The following is a 16,126-nucleotide window of genomic DNA, read 5'->3' as shown; positions in this document are numbered from 1 at the left end:
CTCTCAGTTTGTTTAGTGTCCTTTCCAGATTTGAGAATTTGGGAATTTCAGGATTGAAGGTGGTAGTGTTTTTACTTGTATGACTGAGTATGAATTTAAAATTAGGTTGCTACTGTTTGATAGTGGTTTGCCTTAATTTGAAATATTTAATCTTTGTAATCCCTTTTCTGTGTTCTTATAGCCTAAGTTTCCTTGTAAAGAATGGGACCCAAATCTACCATCGTTGTGTCTTCCAAATCCTGAATATTTGGCTCCTGAATACATCCTTTCTGTGAGCTGTGAAACAGCCAGTGATATGTACTCTCTAGGAACTGTCATGTATGCTGTATTTAACAAAGGGAAACCCATATTTGAAGTTAACAAGCAAGATATTTACAAGAGTTTTAGTAGGCAGTTGGATCAGGTAATTTGCCTTATATATAAATATTTGCTTGCATTAAAAATGTATTAAATTTTTCTTTGATTTTTTTAAAATGTCCCCAGAAAATTCTGTAAAGTGAGACGAGTGTCTCATAGTTTAAGTTTGCATAAAATCAACTTAAAAGTAATTCTATAAATAATGAGGATCAAAGTTTTTTACCACAACTTTAATTGTGGCATTTATTTACTAGAGTGAATACTGAAATATGATCTAAAATGATGGGCATTTTGTTTTTGTCATAGAAACAATTTCAGGTATTGAAGATAAGTGTTTTAATTATCTTGCCACAGTAGAATTAGCAGTTTGTTCAGTGTAAAATATATTTTTGAATGAACTTAAAAAAGGTTTTTTTTGTTTTTTGTTTTTGCTTTAATTTTAATTTTTTTTTTTAAAACTCGTATCCAAATTAGTTAGCATATAGTACAACAGTGATTTCAGGAGTAGATTCCTTACTGCCTATTACCCATTTAGCCCATCCCCCCTCCCATAACCCCTCCATAAATCCTCAGTTTATGAGTCTCTTCTGTTTTGTCCCCCTCCCTGTTTTTATATTCTTTTTGTTTCCCTCCCCTTATGTTCATCTCTTTTGTTTCTTAAAGTCCTCATACGAGTGAAGTCATATGATTTTTGTCTTTCTCTGACTAATTTCACTTAGCATAATACCCGCCAGTTCCATCCACGTAGTTGCAAATGGCAAGATTTCATTCTTTTTGCTTGCCGAGTAATACTCCATTGTATATATGTACCACATCCTCTTTATCCATTCATCCATTGATGGACATTTGGGCTCTTTCCATACCTTGGTTATTGTTGGTAGTGCTGCTATAAACATGGGGGTGCATGTGTCCCTTTGAAACAACACCCCTGTATCCCTTGGATAAATGCCTAGTAGTGCAATTGCTGGGTCGTAGGGTAGTTCTGTTTTTAGTTTTTTTGAGGAAAAAAAGGTTTTTTAAATAGACTGTTGACTGTAAATGCATTATCTTTTTGAATATTTTATATTCATATTTAATAGTATTACTCTTCTGAATAGTTGAGTCGTTTAGGATCTAGTTCACTTTCAAATATACCTGAGGAAGTCCGTGAACATGTAAAACTGCTGTTAAATGTAACTCCGACTGTAAGACCAGATGCAGATCAAATGACCAAGGTGAGTACACATGAATTCCTGCCTTAGGTGGAAGAGAGACAAGGAGTTAAAAGTAGATTAAGTGCTTCTAAAGCAAGATTTAGCCAGAGGCCCCAGATAACATCTGTATTCTCAAATGTGTTAAATATGCAACTTCTTTTAATCTTTAAACAGTTAAATAATTTATGTGTATAATTGCTGTGATATAAAATAAGATTTCAGATAATTAGAATCCTAATAGTTATACAGGTGTAGAAATTCTGGACACGCCAAGAATTCACAGCCTTCTAATTTACTCATGTAAGCATGGATTTTAATAGTGCTCTTTATGCCTTCAAGATATTTAATCTTTCAGCATTTATTAGTTAGGTAAAGAAAATGTTACTACCTAGGGAACTCACAGGTACCGACTGAAAAATTTGAACCTGAAAAGAAATTTGGCTATTCCTTATTTCGATTTTTATAATTAGAGCTATTAAGTGCTTTTTAGTATTTTGCTAAATGTTTCTAAATATTTTTACTATATTATGGCAGTTTCAGGTATGAGAAGTACTTTAATATTTACCAAAATAATTTTATTTCCCTATTTTTAGATTCCCTTCTTTGATGATGTTGGTGCAGTAACACTGCAGTATTTTGATACCTTATTCCAAAGAGATAATCTTCAGAAATCACAGTTTTTCAAAGGACTGCCAAAAGTTCTACCAAAACTGCCCAAGGTTTGTTGTTGATCAGTTTTTTATTATAGACAGGATTTTCATTTACTATAATAACTCTTCCAGAGAAATAAATAGAACTTTTGCTTTAGGTGCATAAATGACTATAGAAGGCTGCAGACTGAAGCTAAAAGTTTAGTGGACCTTTTTCGCGGGGTCCAAAAATCATCTAAAAAATTAGGTAAAAAAATTAGAAGAATACTACCTATGCAAAGGTAGTGCTTGCACATTAAATGTCAGAAGACAGGTCCATAAGCTCTCATTGTGGAGATCATTGCTTCACCAGCAATTAAGCGATACTTCTGTATTACAGTTCCTGTAACTCTCCTTCTCTGGCTTATTAAATCATGAGTGTAATATAGTCTAAAATATGTTGGTGAATGCCATAGAAGTCAATGGTTGGAAAACTGGTGATTCCTGCAAAAATATCTCCAGTGTTTAATCTGTCGATACTCTTTGATTATTCACTGTTTAGTTAGCCCTTTACTTAGATGCTATGGAGAATAAAGAGGAAACAAATATTGTTCTTGCTCTCAAGGCTCTTTCAGTAAGTGTAGATAGAGTCAATATGCATGAAACAACGATTAATAATACAGGACAGTTTTTAAATTGTGTGGTATGAGTCATAAGTAATGAAGAGGAGAAACAAATTAGTGAAGACTTAATGAAGGAAGGTTTCCTGAGGGAAATTATATGATCATCTTCCCCAAAGGGATTGGACATTTTAGACTGTAACTTCAATATTAACACTAAAGACCCGAAGTCAAATTTAGTTTTATGAAAACATTTTTGCCTTTCAGCGTGTCATTGTGCAGAGAATTTTGCCTTGTTTGACTTCAGAATTTGTAAACCCTGATATGGTACCTTTTGTTTTGCCCAATGTTCTACTGATTGCTGAAGAATGCACCAAAGAAGAATATGTCAAATTAATTCTACCTGAACTTGGCCCTGTTTTTAAACAGCAGGAGCCAATCCAGGTATGTATGTAAATACTCTTTCCTATTTGTTTGCTGTTACTTAATGATATTAGTCAATGATGACTATCACTGAAAACAAAAGAAATGGATGTGTGACTTTTTAAAAATTGAGGTAAGTATAAGAGACTTTTTTTTCCATTAGTCAGAACCTATTTTGCATATGTTTGAAGTGAACCATTCCTAAAATTATAATTAAACTTTGCAAGTAAATGTTGATAGCTCTCCGTAAGTTACCACCTCAGAAAATAAATTATATTGAGATCTGGCATACTGTTCTTATTGGACTTATTGAAAGTTATTGGTTTGTGAAAAGAAGTATTTCTTTTTCTTCTGTACTTTTAAATATTTGTTTTTGTTTTTCTTTTTGTTATTTAGGGTCTTTAGCTTGTAGATAGTTTATGCCAGTTGTTTCTCTTTATTGCTGATAGTTTTACCAGGAGGAGGAAAATGCTTACAGCACCATGGAAATAATGTGTGTGTGTGTATTATAAGTTAAAATGTAATTAATTTCTGATGTTAGACTCTATTATAATATTTGTCAGATTCAAGGTAGCCTTGGGTTTTTAAAAAAATTTTTTTAGGGGCGCCTGGGTGGCTCAGTGGGTAAGCGTCCAACTTCAGCTCAGGTCATGATCTCACAGTCTGTGAGTTCAAGCCCCGTGTTGGGCTTTGTGCTGACAGTTCAGAGCTTGGAGCCTGTTTCAGATTCTGCGTCTCCCTCTCTCTCTGCCCCTCCCCCACTCATGCTATGTCTCTCTTTGTCTCTCAAAAATGAATAGATGTTAAAAAAAATTAAAAATTGTTTGTGAGAGAGAGAGAGAGAGAGAGAGACATCATGAGCTGGGGAGGGGCAGAGAGTGAGGGAGACACAGAATCCGAAGCAGCTCTAGGCTCTGAGCTGTCAGCACAGATCCCGATGCAGGGCTCAAACTCACGAACTGTGAAATCATGACCTGAGCCGAAGTCAGATGCTTCACCAACTGAGTCACCCAGGCGCCCCAAGGTAGTCTTGGATTTAAGAGCAGTAGGGTCACACTCCTGGGTTTGAATCTGGTCTTCTTCATCCTTATTAGAAGGATGACATGGGCAAGTCATTAGACTCTTAAAATCTTAGTTTTGCTCATTTCTGAAACAAAAGGGGTTGTTGAGATTAAATGAAATTTCTAGACACATAGTAAATATTACTACATATTTCTGCCATTCCATGGCAGTAGCATATTAATAAACCATCAGCTGTGTGATTTAATGGTTTTATGAGAGGCTATTTGCAGTCCTTCCTTTAAAAGGAGGGGAACAGAAGGAAGTCTGTGGTGATAAAGGAAGAGTTCCTATGGCTAAGAAAGGGCAGATGAGGGAACTGTAGGCTTTGAAGCCGAGTTCCCCAAATATGGTCAAGATGTTAGGAGTGAAAGTGGCGGAGCCACGTGTTCACTCATGAAACACTCATGTAGTCTGCATGAATAGAAGGGGCCATGTTTTCCTTATAATCTAGGTATGTGTGGCAACTAGGTGAGAAAACATGATTGGAGACTATTGAAAATGTCTCTTTTTAGAATTTTTCCTGACAGACCTTTTCATTTCTGTACCTTTTCTTCTGTTCTTAAACTTAGAAGCCAAGTGAACTACTTCTTTGGGATATCTGACTTTGCTGTTCTCAGGCTTTCTTTCTTTATTTTTTTTTTAAACCCAGTGGATACCCAGATAGTGGTACTTACAGGTGAGTAATGTATTGCCGAAGATACGTGAGAGTTAGGAAATTAGTCTTCACTTAAATGTTTAAACTGAGAGCAAATGTTAAATGCTGTGCTTCCAGAAATCTATGAAACTTGATTTGTATGTTTTTGTCTTCCATGCCCTCAGGCTAGCAACATGGTGAGTGTCAAAATACAGAACTTACTTTTTTGAAGAGACTTTAAATTTTGTCATATGTGAAATCTTATAAAGATTCTAGGCTTTAATACATTGTTCCTTTTTTCTACACAGATTTTGTTAATTTTCCTACAAAAAATGGATTTGCTACTAACTAAAACTCCTCCTGATGAGATAAAGAACAGTGTCTTACCAATGGTTTATAGAGCACTAGAGGCTCCTTCCATTCAGATCCAGGTATAATATTTGATTTTTTTAAAATAATTATTTTGATTTTTAAAAAAAAGAAAGAAGTACATTTTGGGTTTGAATTATATAAAATCTTTTATATAAAGCTCAATTGGTATCTATATTATTAATCCATTGAATTGCATTATATACTGTTACTAAAATGTATCTGCTCCCAACTAATTTAAAGAATGTATTGACAAATATCTGTATTAATGAAGTATAAGATTCATTGCTTTTATTTATCAAAAATGTTCTATTCTGAAAGATTTGATTTCTTACAGTTGAATCATTGTATATCTTCTTCCTAAATGAATAACTAACATAGGAATGAAATGTCAAAGATACATGTGACTTTTTTAATGAAAACATTAAGTAGGTATTCCCATATTCCTAATTTTTTTTCATGCTTGATAACTTACTTTTCTAAGTGTTCTTTCTATACTGAAGTTAATTTGTGTAGCAAGTAGATAGCAAACCAGACAGTAATTTAGTGTGACCATTCCTAATGCATTTATAGCTATTTCTGTGTGTCATAGAGGTTATGTTAAAACATCATGTACTTTGCCAAACTTAGTTCTTTAGCTTTGCTATTAAAATTTTGGTTCTATAGGACTGTCTGGCAAAAAAATTTTGGATTGCTGTTAAAAGTATAATTTTTTCCTTTTTTTTTTTTTTTTTTTTTACTTTGGAAAATAAGTACCTATGTTAAGAATATCTCATTGCATAAATGGTTTTAAAGTTTCTTTGCCAGTATAGAAATTCTAGTAAAGAAAACAGAATTTTAATTTTTAAAGGTTATTGACCAAAGCCTTTTTTTTCTAATGTGAACCTAATACCAGGGACACCTGGCTGGCTCAGTCAGTAGCGAATGCGACTCTTGATTTTGGGGTGTGAGCTCAAGCTCCATGTTAGGTATGGAGATTACTTAAAAATAATGTGAACCTAATATCACGTGTATAAGGTCACTTTTTTGACTCATTTTAGTCTTTGTCTAGGTTTTTGCTTATTCAAAGTTGTGAGGTTCATGTTACATTTTTTCCATATAATGTCATGCCTTCTTAAAGGTGAGGATATGCTGGTTTTGTCCAAATGACATGGGACAAAAGAAGTACTTACTTTTACTTTTTAGGCCTTTCCAAAGGAGTTATGAATTATAGCTTCTTAAAACATTCCCACAGGCCCTGTGTAGCCAACCTGGTTTTATGTTCACTGAGATTAGGAAGGAGAGAAATGTTGAGTGATATGAAAGCTAATTTTTCTTCATAAGGGGGTTCATTTGGCCAATACACATCAGCCAATAAGTATTTATTGAAATAGTTAATATTTAAATCAGATTGACCTGTGCAGCTTTGCTGAATTTTAGAAACCCACATTTCTTGTATCATTCAGTATGTCTTTTTTTTTTTCAATATATGAAATTTATTGTCAAATTGGTTTCCATACAACACCCAGTGCTCATCCCAAAAGGTGCCCTCCTCAATACCCATCACCCACCACCCCTCCCTCCCACCCCCCATCAACCCTTAGTTTGTTATCAGTTTTTAAGAGTCTCTTATGCTTTGGCTCTCTCTCCCACTCTAACCTCTTTTTTTTTTTTTTTCCTTCCCCTCCCCCATGGGTTTCTGTTAAGTTTCTCAGGATCCACATAAGAGTGAAAACACATGGTATCTGTCTTTCTCTGTATGGCTTATTTCACTTAGCATCACACTCTCCAGTTCCATCCACGTTGCTACGAAGAGCCATATTTCATTCTTTCTCATTGCCACGTAGTACTCCATTGTGTATATAAACCACAATTTCTTTATCCATTCATCAGTTGATGGCCATTTAGGCTCTTTCCATAATTTGGCTATTGTTGAGAGTGCTGCTATAAACATTGGGGTACAAGTGCCCCTATGCATCAGTACTCCTGTATCCCTTGGGTCAATTCCCAGCAGTGCTATTGCTGGGTCATAGGGTAGGTCTATTTTTAATTTTCTTTTTTTTTTTTTTTAAACGTTTATTTATTTTTGAGACAGAGAGAGACAGAGCATGAATGGGGGAGGGGCAGAGAGAGAGGGAGACACAGAATTGGAAGCAGGCTCCAGGCTCTGAGCCATCAGCCCAGAGCCCAATGCGGGGCTCGAACTCACGGACCGCAAGATCGTGACCTGAGCTGAAGTCGGCCGCTTAACCGACTGAGCCACCCAGGCGCCCCTATTTTTAATTTTCTGAGGAACCTCCACACTGTTTTCCAGAGTGGCTGCACCAGTTTGCATTCCCACCAACAGTGCAAGAGGGTTCCCGTTTCTCCACATCCTCTCCAGCATCTATAGTCTCCTGCTTTGTTCATTTTGGCCACTCTGACTGGCGTGAGGTGATATCTGAGTGTGGTTTTGATTTGTATTTCCCTGATGAGGAGCGACGTTGAGCATCTTCTCATGTGCCTGTTGGCCATCTGGATGTCTTCTTTAGAGAAGTGTCTATTCATGTTCTCTGCCCATTTCTTCACTGGGTTATTTGTTTTTCGGGTGTGGAGTTTGGTGAGCTCTTTATAGATTTTGGATACTAGCCCTTTGTCCGATATGTCATTTGCAAATATCTTTTCCCATTCCGTTGGTTGCCTTTTAGTTTTGTTGGTTGTTTCCTTTGCTGTGCAGAAGCTTTTAATCTTCATAAGGTCCCAGTAATTCATTTTTGCTTTTAATTCCCTTGCCTTTGGGGTTGTGTCGAGTAAGAGATCATTCAGTATGTCTTTAGTCACCAGTCCAATTAATTAGTATCATCATTGCTTGGTAAGAGTGTTAAAGTTAAAAGACTATCTGGGATCTTTGGGAGAATACTAGAATAAGAGCAAGAAACAAAAGTCTTTATTTAAATGTTTATTTATTTTGAGAGAGAGATAGAGAACGAATGGGGGAGGGGCAGAGAGCAAGGGAGACAGGATCCCAAGAAGCCTCCACGCTATCAGCACAGAGTCCAGTGTGGGGCTCGAACTCTCAAACCATGAGATCATGACCTGAGCCGAGACCAAAATTGGACACTTAACTGTCTGAGCCATCCAGGCACCCCAAGAAACAAAAGTCTTCAAGTTTCAAGCAAGTAGAAGGCTGGAAAGTAACTTTGGAAATTCATTTTTGGAGTGATATTTTTTATTTAATTTTAATTTTTTTTTTTTTTTTTAGAGAGAGCACAAAGTGGGGAGAAGGGCAGAGGGAGAGAGAGAGAGAGAGAGAATCATAAACACAGGGAGAGAATCTCGGCTCAGTGTGGAGCCCGACTTGGGGTTCCATTCCACAACCGTGGGACCATGACCTGAGCTGAGATCAAGAGTCAGATGCTCAACCAACTGAGCCTCCCAGGTGCCTATGGAGTGATATTTTTAAAGTGAAGTTTGATTAGAAATATTTAAGAGGCTAAAGGGGGTTCAGAAATACATTTAGGAAAGTAGAAAATGATGTACAAAAATTAGGGTGTTTAGAGGCTTGAATAGAAATGTATATGTGAACCAAATAAAAAATGTTTACCTTTAAAATTAAACTTAGAAGCTATGCTTTTTCTCCTCTCCCCACCACCAGTTATAAAGTATAAACTAAGAGGCAGAAATTCCTGAGAATGAGCTAATGACTTCCTTGAGTTTTGGTTTGTTTCAGTCTCCTGTTTCTAGGTTCTTCATCGTATTTCCTTCTTGGAAAAGAGCTCTTCCTCCCCACTTTTAGCTAAATGATTTAGACATAATTTAAGATTTGCCTCTTTATAACCTATTGCTAGGTTATACAGCATAGTGCACATGTATGCTTGCTCTCATGAATTAAAGGCTGACCTTCCCTACAGAGGTCCCCTCTGGTAACAGGAGTACAGTATCTCACAAACTGCTCACTCTTGCCTATTCTTGCCCATCTTTGGAAAATGGGCATCCTTGAATGTAGCTTGTACTTCTTATCCTCAAGTTATGTCACACTTATTAATTACAATTCTGAGTGGATATAAACATGCAACTCTTAATAGCTGCTTTTTGGAAATATGGGAGTAAAGCAAATAAAATACTTGGCCATTATTTTGATAACAGATTGTTAGTAGTTAATTTATTTCTGTCTGCTAACTACAAATGAATGTCTTTAAGTATACCAAATATTGTCTAACTCCTTCCCTGATACACATTTATGCCTCCATTTTCTTTAGTAATCCCTTCTTCTTTGCTTTGCTACAAGGAACATTCTGCTCTTATAAGGTATCTGAGATATATGTTCTTGAGCCAGTTAGTTCTCAAGCCATTTCTTGTTCTTTTCCTTGTCTCATTTAGTCCCCCTTTTCCTCTGTTAGCCTCATTCAGAGTTCCCAGTTATAGTCATTTACATTGTGGCCAACATTAGTTAACAATGTTTTAAATAACTTTTTCCTGTTTCTATGAGTTATACTTGGTTAAGTTTTAGAATTTGGAAGTGCTTAAACATATAAAGAAAATTAAAATCCTCTCTCAGAGATGCCCATAGTTAACATTTCCGTGTCTATCCTTGAGTCTTTTTCCCTAAGTCTGTAGACAGACACATATGCATACATGTTTTAAAAACTGGGGTTACATAATAGTGTCTTATTGTATTTCTCCCCAATATTATAAAACAATCTTTTAAAATATATTAAAGAAAATGTTTGTATTCTATTTTATGATAAGCTAAGAAATCCCTTATTTAAGAGGAATAGTTCTATGTTACTTAGTATTTAATCCTTATTGTGAAAGATAGCAAAACTTAGGTGTTCCCATTTTTAAATAATAAATGATGAATTGATGAATTGTGTTATCAGGGAAAGAAATTAGGAATGAAGACCAAGGACTGTTGTTACCATATGCTAGTTATATGACTTTGCATGGTTTTGAGTAAGGTCCTTTTTAAATTTTTTAAAAAAGTTTTATTTATTTTGAGAGAGGGAAAGAGAGAGCATAAGCAGGGGAGGGGCAGACAGAGGGAGAGAGAGAATCCGAAACAGGCTCTGCGCTGTCAGCAGCAGAGCCCGATGCAGGGCTCAAACTCACAAACCATGAGATCATGACCTGAGCTGAAACCAAGAGCTGGACTCTGAACCGACTGAACCACCCACGCGCCCCTTGAATAAGATCTTTTGAGTCTGTTTTCTCATCTGTAAAATTGAAAATTAGTGACAACTCTTCTTTCAACTAGTTGTTGAAAGGAGCAAATGATAAAACATAAATAAAAGTTTATTTCAAACTATGTGACAAATTAGCTATGTAAATACAAAATGTTTTTAATATGTGGGAGAAAGGATGAAGAGAGTCTTTCTCTAAGATTGAATCAGTGTATTTTCTTAATAGGAACTCTGTTTAAACATCATTCCAACCTTTGCAAATCTTATAGACTACCCATCCATGAAAAATGCTTTGATACCAAGAATTAAAAATGCATGTCTACAGACATCTTCCCTTGCTGTAAGTAATTGCATATTAATTTTTGCTTTTCTTTTACTTCTCATTGTTTTAAATCATTTTCTTATTATTAAATAACCCTTTTAAAAAAATGTTTATTTATTTATTTTGAGAAAGGGAGATATAGTGAGCAGGGGAGGGGCAAAGAGAGAGAGAGTCCTAAGCAGCCTCCGCACTGTCAGTGTATTAACTTTAACAAACTTCATTTATCTTTTTTTAAGTTTATCTTATTTATTTTGAGAGAGAGAGCATGCGCATTTGCATGGGGGTAAGGGCAGAGAGAGAGGGAGAGAAGAAGAATTTCAAGCAGGCTCTGCACCGTCAGCATGAAGCCTGATGTGGGGCTCAAACTCAAGAACCATGAGATCATGACCGGAGCTAAAACCAAGAGTCGGATGCTCAACTGCCTGAGCCACCCAGGTGCCCCTAAATAACCCTTTTGTAATTTGTTCATATATTTCATCTTGGCTATAGGTAACCTATATAATATAGTACTATAGAAGTGAGCAATAAAAAAAAAAATGTGAGCAATAGCTTTAGTTTTCCCTGATATATAATTTTGCACTATTGCATCCCTGACCTTGCTCCTGTCCCCTAACTTTGAGTGCTTCACTAGAAAATCTGAGTAATTTTTCTTTCTTAATACTTTTCTGCTTTAATTCACAATTTATTTTGTTGGTAGTTTTGAAATAATCATGAGAGTTTAATTTGGTGTATAAGCCTATGGTCATTCTGAATAACTTCCTTTTGTAAACTGCCTTTTTTTTAGTAATCTATCTCTATATTTTTATATCCACCACTTACCTACTTTAAAAAAAATAAGGGTACAATAAAACAATACATTAACGAGAATACAAGTGGCGGGAAATAGTTGTACTCAGAAATCTATGCCAAAGGCAGTTGATTCCTTTGAATACAGAATTTTTAACACTTATAGTTGTTGGTCAAGGAAGTAGAATAAATAACAGTTCTCATTATCTCATATTGAGAGGCATATGTATTCTCAACCTTTTCTCTAACAGTAGATCATAAGAATTTATCCCACAAATAATTCTTTAAGAAGTAACATTGAATATTCTCTTCAAATGGCAGCTTTAGAAAAGAGGGAGAAATGTTCTTCATTCATCTGATCAGTTCTTTATATTGTTGTTTGATAATGGTTATTAAATTTGCATTTTGTAAATATAGTTCTTTGGAGATCTCATTCATCTTTATTAGGTGAAATGTGAATTTAAATAAATATAAGCATTTGTAGCTTAATGGAATGATAGGCAAAAGCAATTTAAATGACATGATTTTACCTTATTAAAATGACATGATTTACCTAATCCATTTTAGTTTATGTTTTTTTTGGTTCTAACGGCTCTGAGATAGAAAACAATACAAAAATAGGAAAAAGTATCATTGTTTACCAAAATGAACAAGTATGAAATGAGGTCAAGAAACCTGAGTTCTTTCTTATTCTGACTCTGCTACTAACCTTCCTGTGCCACTGGGCAAGTTACTATACCCCCCTGAGTGTTTTTCTTCATCAGTATTAAAAAGACTTGAAATCCAGTTCTTTTCTCTGAAATTTTCTAATTTTTTTTATTGAATTTTCCAAATAGGTGAAGTAATATACAGCTTAAAATTCCATTTTCTTTTTTTTCTCTTTTTTCCTTTTGATTGATTTATTTATTTATTTTAACATTTATTCATCTTTGAGAGATAGAGACAGAGCATGAGTAGGAGAGGAGCAGAGAGAAGGAGACACAGAATCTGAAGCAGGCTCCAGGCTCTGAGCTGTTAGCACAGAGCCCAATGCAGGATCCGAACTCACTGACTGCTAGATCATGACCTGAGCCAAAGTCGGACGCTTAACCGACTTAGCCACCCAGGTGCCCCTAAAATTTCATTTTCAAAATGCCTTTTAAAAATCTGGGAGTACCTCGCTGGCTCAGTTGGTAGAGTATGGATGCGACTCTTGATCTTGGAGTTGTAAATTCAAGCCCCATATTGAGTATACAGATTAAAGTAAAATTTAAAAAGCTTAAAAAAGGAAAAAGAAAAATCATTTAAGTCACACTTTTATTTTATGGTAGCATACATTTATTTTAGCATACATTTTGTCAAAGTGCATGTTCTAGTTCAGTTCCAAGTATGTATGAGGTGGGAAGCATAGGTACTTAAATGATCTGTATTAATGCCTGGGGATGTTTATATCTCATTTTAAGATGGCAACTGAGCCCTCAAAGGCATGTTTACAAAGAATTATAATGAATGCATTTAGAGCAGTAACTCTGGAATGGATTTGCATTTTATATACCATGTATGGTGCTCCTGCCTTCAGAGGGGCAAATGTGAATTCCTGAATTGCATTCATGGACATAAGGTTGAAAGATTCTAACTGGGAAGTTCCTAAAATGTGAGTCATGAATTAGAATTGTGGTTTAATACTGTTTAAACAAAGAAAAAATAAATTCTACACAGAGGTAGGTAAAATAAGAGCTCTATTTCTTCATGACTTACATGACTAATATTTTATATTAAAAATAAAAATAAAAGTAAACTAGTACTCCTAGGTTCTCTTTATACACACACACACACACACACACACGGCAATTCCTTTTATAATACTGATTCTAAGAGCAAATTAAGACTTTAGCTATCTTTTTTTGAATTTGTAATATTCCTTATTTTTGAATTTCAGAAAACAATTGTATGTTATTTTTCAGATTTTTTTCTATCTTTCTTGTAGAAATATGGTGTTTTTTTAACCAACTAAATTATTTTGTTTTTCTTAGTTTTTTTAACTGGAATTTTATTGATTTTATTCTTTTTAAAAAAATTGAAATGTAATTAATATCCAGTGTTATATTAGTTTCAGGTGTACAATATAATGATTCAACAATTCTGTACATTACTCAGTGCTCATCAAATAAGTATATTTTTAATCCCCTTTATTTCACTTAATTCCCTACCCATCTCTCTTCTAGCAACCACCAGTTTTTGTTTTTGTCTTTTTTTTTTTTTTCCGGTTTGTCTCTTTTTTTCTCCTTGAAGTAATTATCTTAATAAATTCAAGCCAAAAAAATAGGGTGTGAAATATTTATCAAAATAGTCAAGCAAATATAGATAGAATTTTGGTGAAAGAGTTCCTAAGTATTAGGTTTTAATGTCTGTATTAAAGATATATTTAGAAATAGAAAACTTTAGGTAGGGTAAAGTATAGATAATTTTCACATGTTGTTGAAATATTTAAGAATGAATTAAACCTGAGTTAGAGAAAAGTACTGGAAGCCTAGTAAACTTGATCACTTGGTAGGAGAATGTAGTCCTTTTTATAATTCAGATGTCCCCCCAAAAATATTAATAAACACATATATAGTAAAGCTTCTCAAATCCTAATCACTTCATTTAAAAGGATACAAAATTGAAGTCATTCCTTACCTTCAGCTAACTAGTGTCCTGGTAAAGCAATCATAAATTCTTCCTGAAACAAGTCTAGGGGAGTTAGTAAATACATGGATTTCCTATGATAATAAAGGATGAGAGCTTTTAAACCTACTTTTATTCTTGAGATTTTAACATATCTACTTGAAGATTAAATTTATACTTAAACATTTTGTTCTAGATTGCAAGACTTTAAGTGACTAATGCAATTTACCTCTCTTAATAGGTTCGTGTAAATTCATTAGTGTGCTTAGGAAAGATTTTGGAATACTTGGATAAGTGGTTTGTTCTTGATGATATCCTGCCCTTCTTACAACAGATTCCATCCAAGGAACCCGCAGTCCTCATGGGAATTTTAGGTAGCTGAAAACTTAATGTTATTTGATGCTACTTTATTGTTTTATAGTCATGCAAATGAATTTTCCAAATTATAAAACCTTTGTATCCTTTTTTCAAGTATATAGCATTCAGTAATTGAAGAATGATGGGATAAATACCATGATATAACTTTTCTTTGTGTTAATTTTAGCAAATTAGACATTTGGGAATCCTAGCTTCACAAATACCATGATAGCATGTAGTTTTCTCTATAAAATGATGCCAAATAAGAGAGGCAAACAAAGCTACATGACATGCTGATACCAGTCTTAATAGTAAAATTTGATAGTTATTTGGTACCCAATTTGTAAGAGGCACTGTGTTGAGTATTTTCTTTGCGTTATCTCTTGTCCTCTCCAAATTCCAATGAGATGGCTACTGTTATTTCTGTTTTACAGTATGGAAATTGAGGCTCAGGGTTGAAGTAAGTTATTCAAGATAACACAACTGAAAAGTGGTAGAGCTGGTTTTTAATTTATATATGTTTAAATCTTAAACAGTATGTTTCACTGCTAAGTGATGTGTTGATGAAGCATATTAGCTTTACAGCACATTCTGTTCTATTAGCATAATTACAAATTACTCTGTCAAGAAACTGAAATTGTTCGTAAATAGTTACAGTTTTGATAGTCCAATCTGGAAATGCTGGGGTCTGCTGTACTAATGGAAACAGACATACTTGTAGTATCACAAAAACATTAGCAAGTTTAGTTTTTACTGAAGTTAAAGTTTATTAATTTTGAAGAAAAATGAAATTACTCAGCCGTGTATTTTTAACACTTACTGAAGTACTAAGGTGCCTGGTCTATAGAAAGCCCTCAGTAAATATTTGTAGGAATGGTCAGCAAGTAATTTATTGTAGACCTTTGTAGACATGGTATATGGTATGAGACTTTTGGGCTCAAATAAATTAGTCTTCCTGAAAAAGAGTTTAGCATAGTGGAAAGAGCCCTAGCTTCTGTCCTGGCTGTGTCAGTTCCTGGAATGACTTAGAAAAATTTCATCTGTCAGATGAGGGTAAAAATACATCATTATAGGAGTTTTATGAGAATTCAGTGAGAAAATGGGCAGGGAGAAGTAATGAGCATAGTGCCTAGCAAATAAGCATTTAATAGGTGCTCAGTAAAGTTACTCTTTGAGTATATAAGTGAAATTTACATTAACAGGAAAATAATAACATATGGTGTGTTCTAAAGCTATGGATTATATACAAAACACTTATAACACAAGCATTCAGAGAATGAGAAACAAATGTGCTCAGTTTACCAACTGAAGGCTTTGTGGAATAGTTGTAATACGCAGGCTCTGGAAGTTTGAGTAAATAGGTGAGACACTAGGAAAGGATTGTGTGGAGTTGGATTAAATTATTAAAGTTTTAAACATGTTAAATCTGGTTAAAGAAGTGAATAAAGGTGTAACCGATACTCACATACTTGTGAAATAGATGTCTCGAGTTTGGGTGAGAAGTTTCAAATACATATTTAGGTGTTTTCAGGAGAGAGGATCATTCTGTAACCTTACTGTTGCACTGTAGTAAGGCTTTTAATATTATAC

General features: G+C 34.5%; 1 protein-coding gene across 3 annotated transcripts in view; it reads left to right on the top strand.

The window, feature by feature from the left end:
* SCYL2 (SCY1 like pseudokinase 2) overlaps positions 1-16,126 on the top strand; it is a 70,483-nt gene that overhangs the window by 37,610 nt on the left and 16,747 nt on the right. For all 3 annotated transcript variants that reach the window (XM_058741660.1, XM_058741659.1, XM_058741661.1), the window contains 7 exons: positions 182-403; positions 1,455-1,571; positions 2,144-2,269; positions 3,067-3,243; positions 5,227-5,349; positions 10,652-10,765; positions 14,421-14,553. In XM_058741660.1, coding sequence (XP_058597643.1) covers positions 182-403; positions 1,455-1,571; positions 2,144-2,269; positions 3,067-3,243; positions 5,227-5,349; positions 10,652-10,765; positions 14,421-14,553 — 1,012 coding nt within the window. The remainder of the gene's footprint in view (positions 1-181; positions 404-1,454; positions 1,572-2,143; positions 2,270-3,066; positions 3,244-5,226; positions 5,350-10,651; positions 10,766-14,420; positions 14,554-16,126) is intronic.

Source organism: Neofelis nebulosa, chromosome 8 (genome assembly GCF_028018385.1).
Source record: "Neofelis nebulosa isolate mNeoNeb1 chromosome 8, mNeoNeb1.pri, whole genome shotgun sequence".
Taxonomy (NCBI): domain Eukaryota; kingdom Metazoa; phylum Chordata; class Mammalia; order Carnivora; family Felidae; genus Neofelis; species Neofelis nebulosa.
The sequence above is the reverse complement of the archived record's forward strand: the minus strand, read 5'-3'. Positions and strand labels throughout refer to the sequence as shown.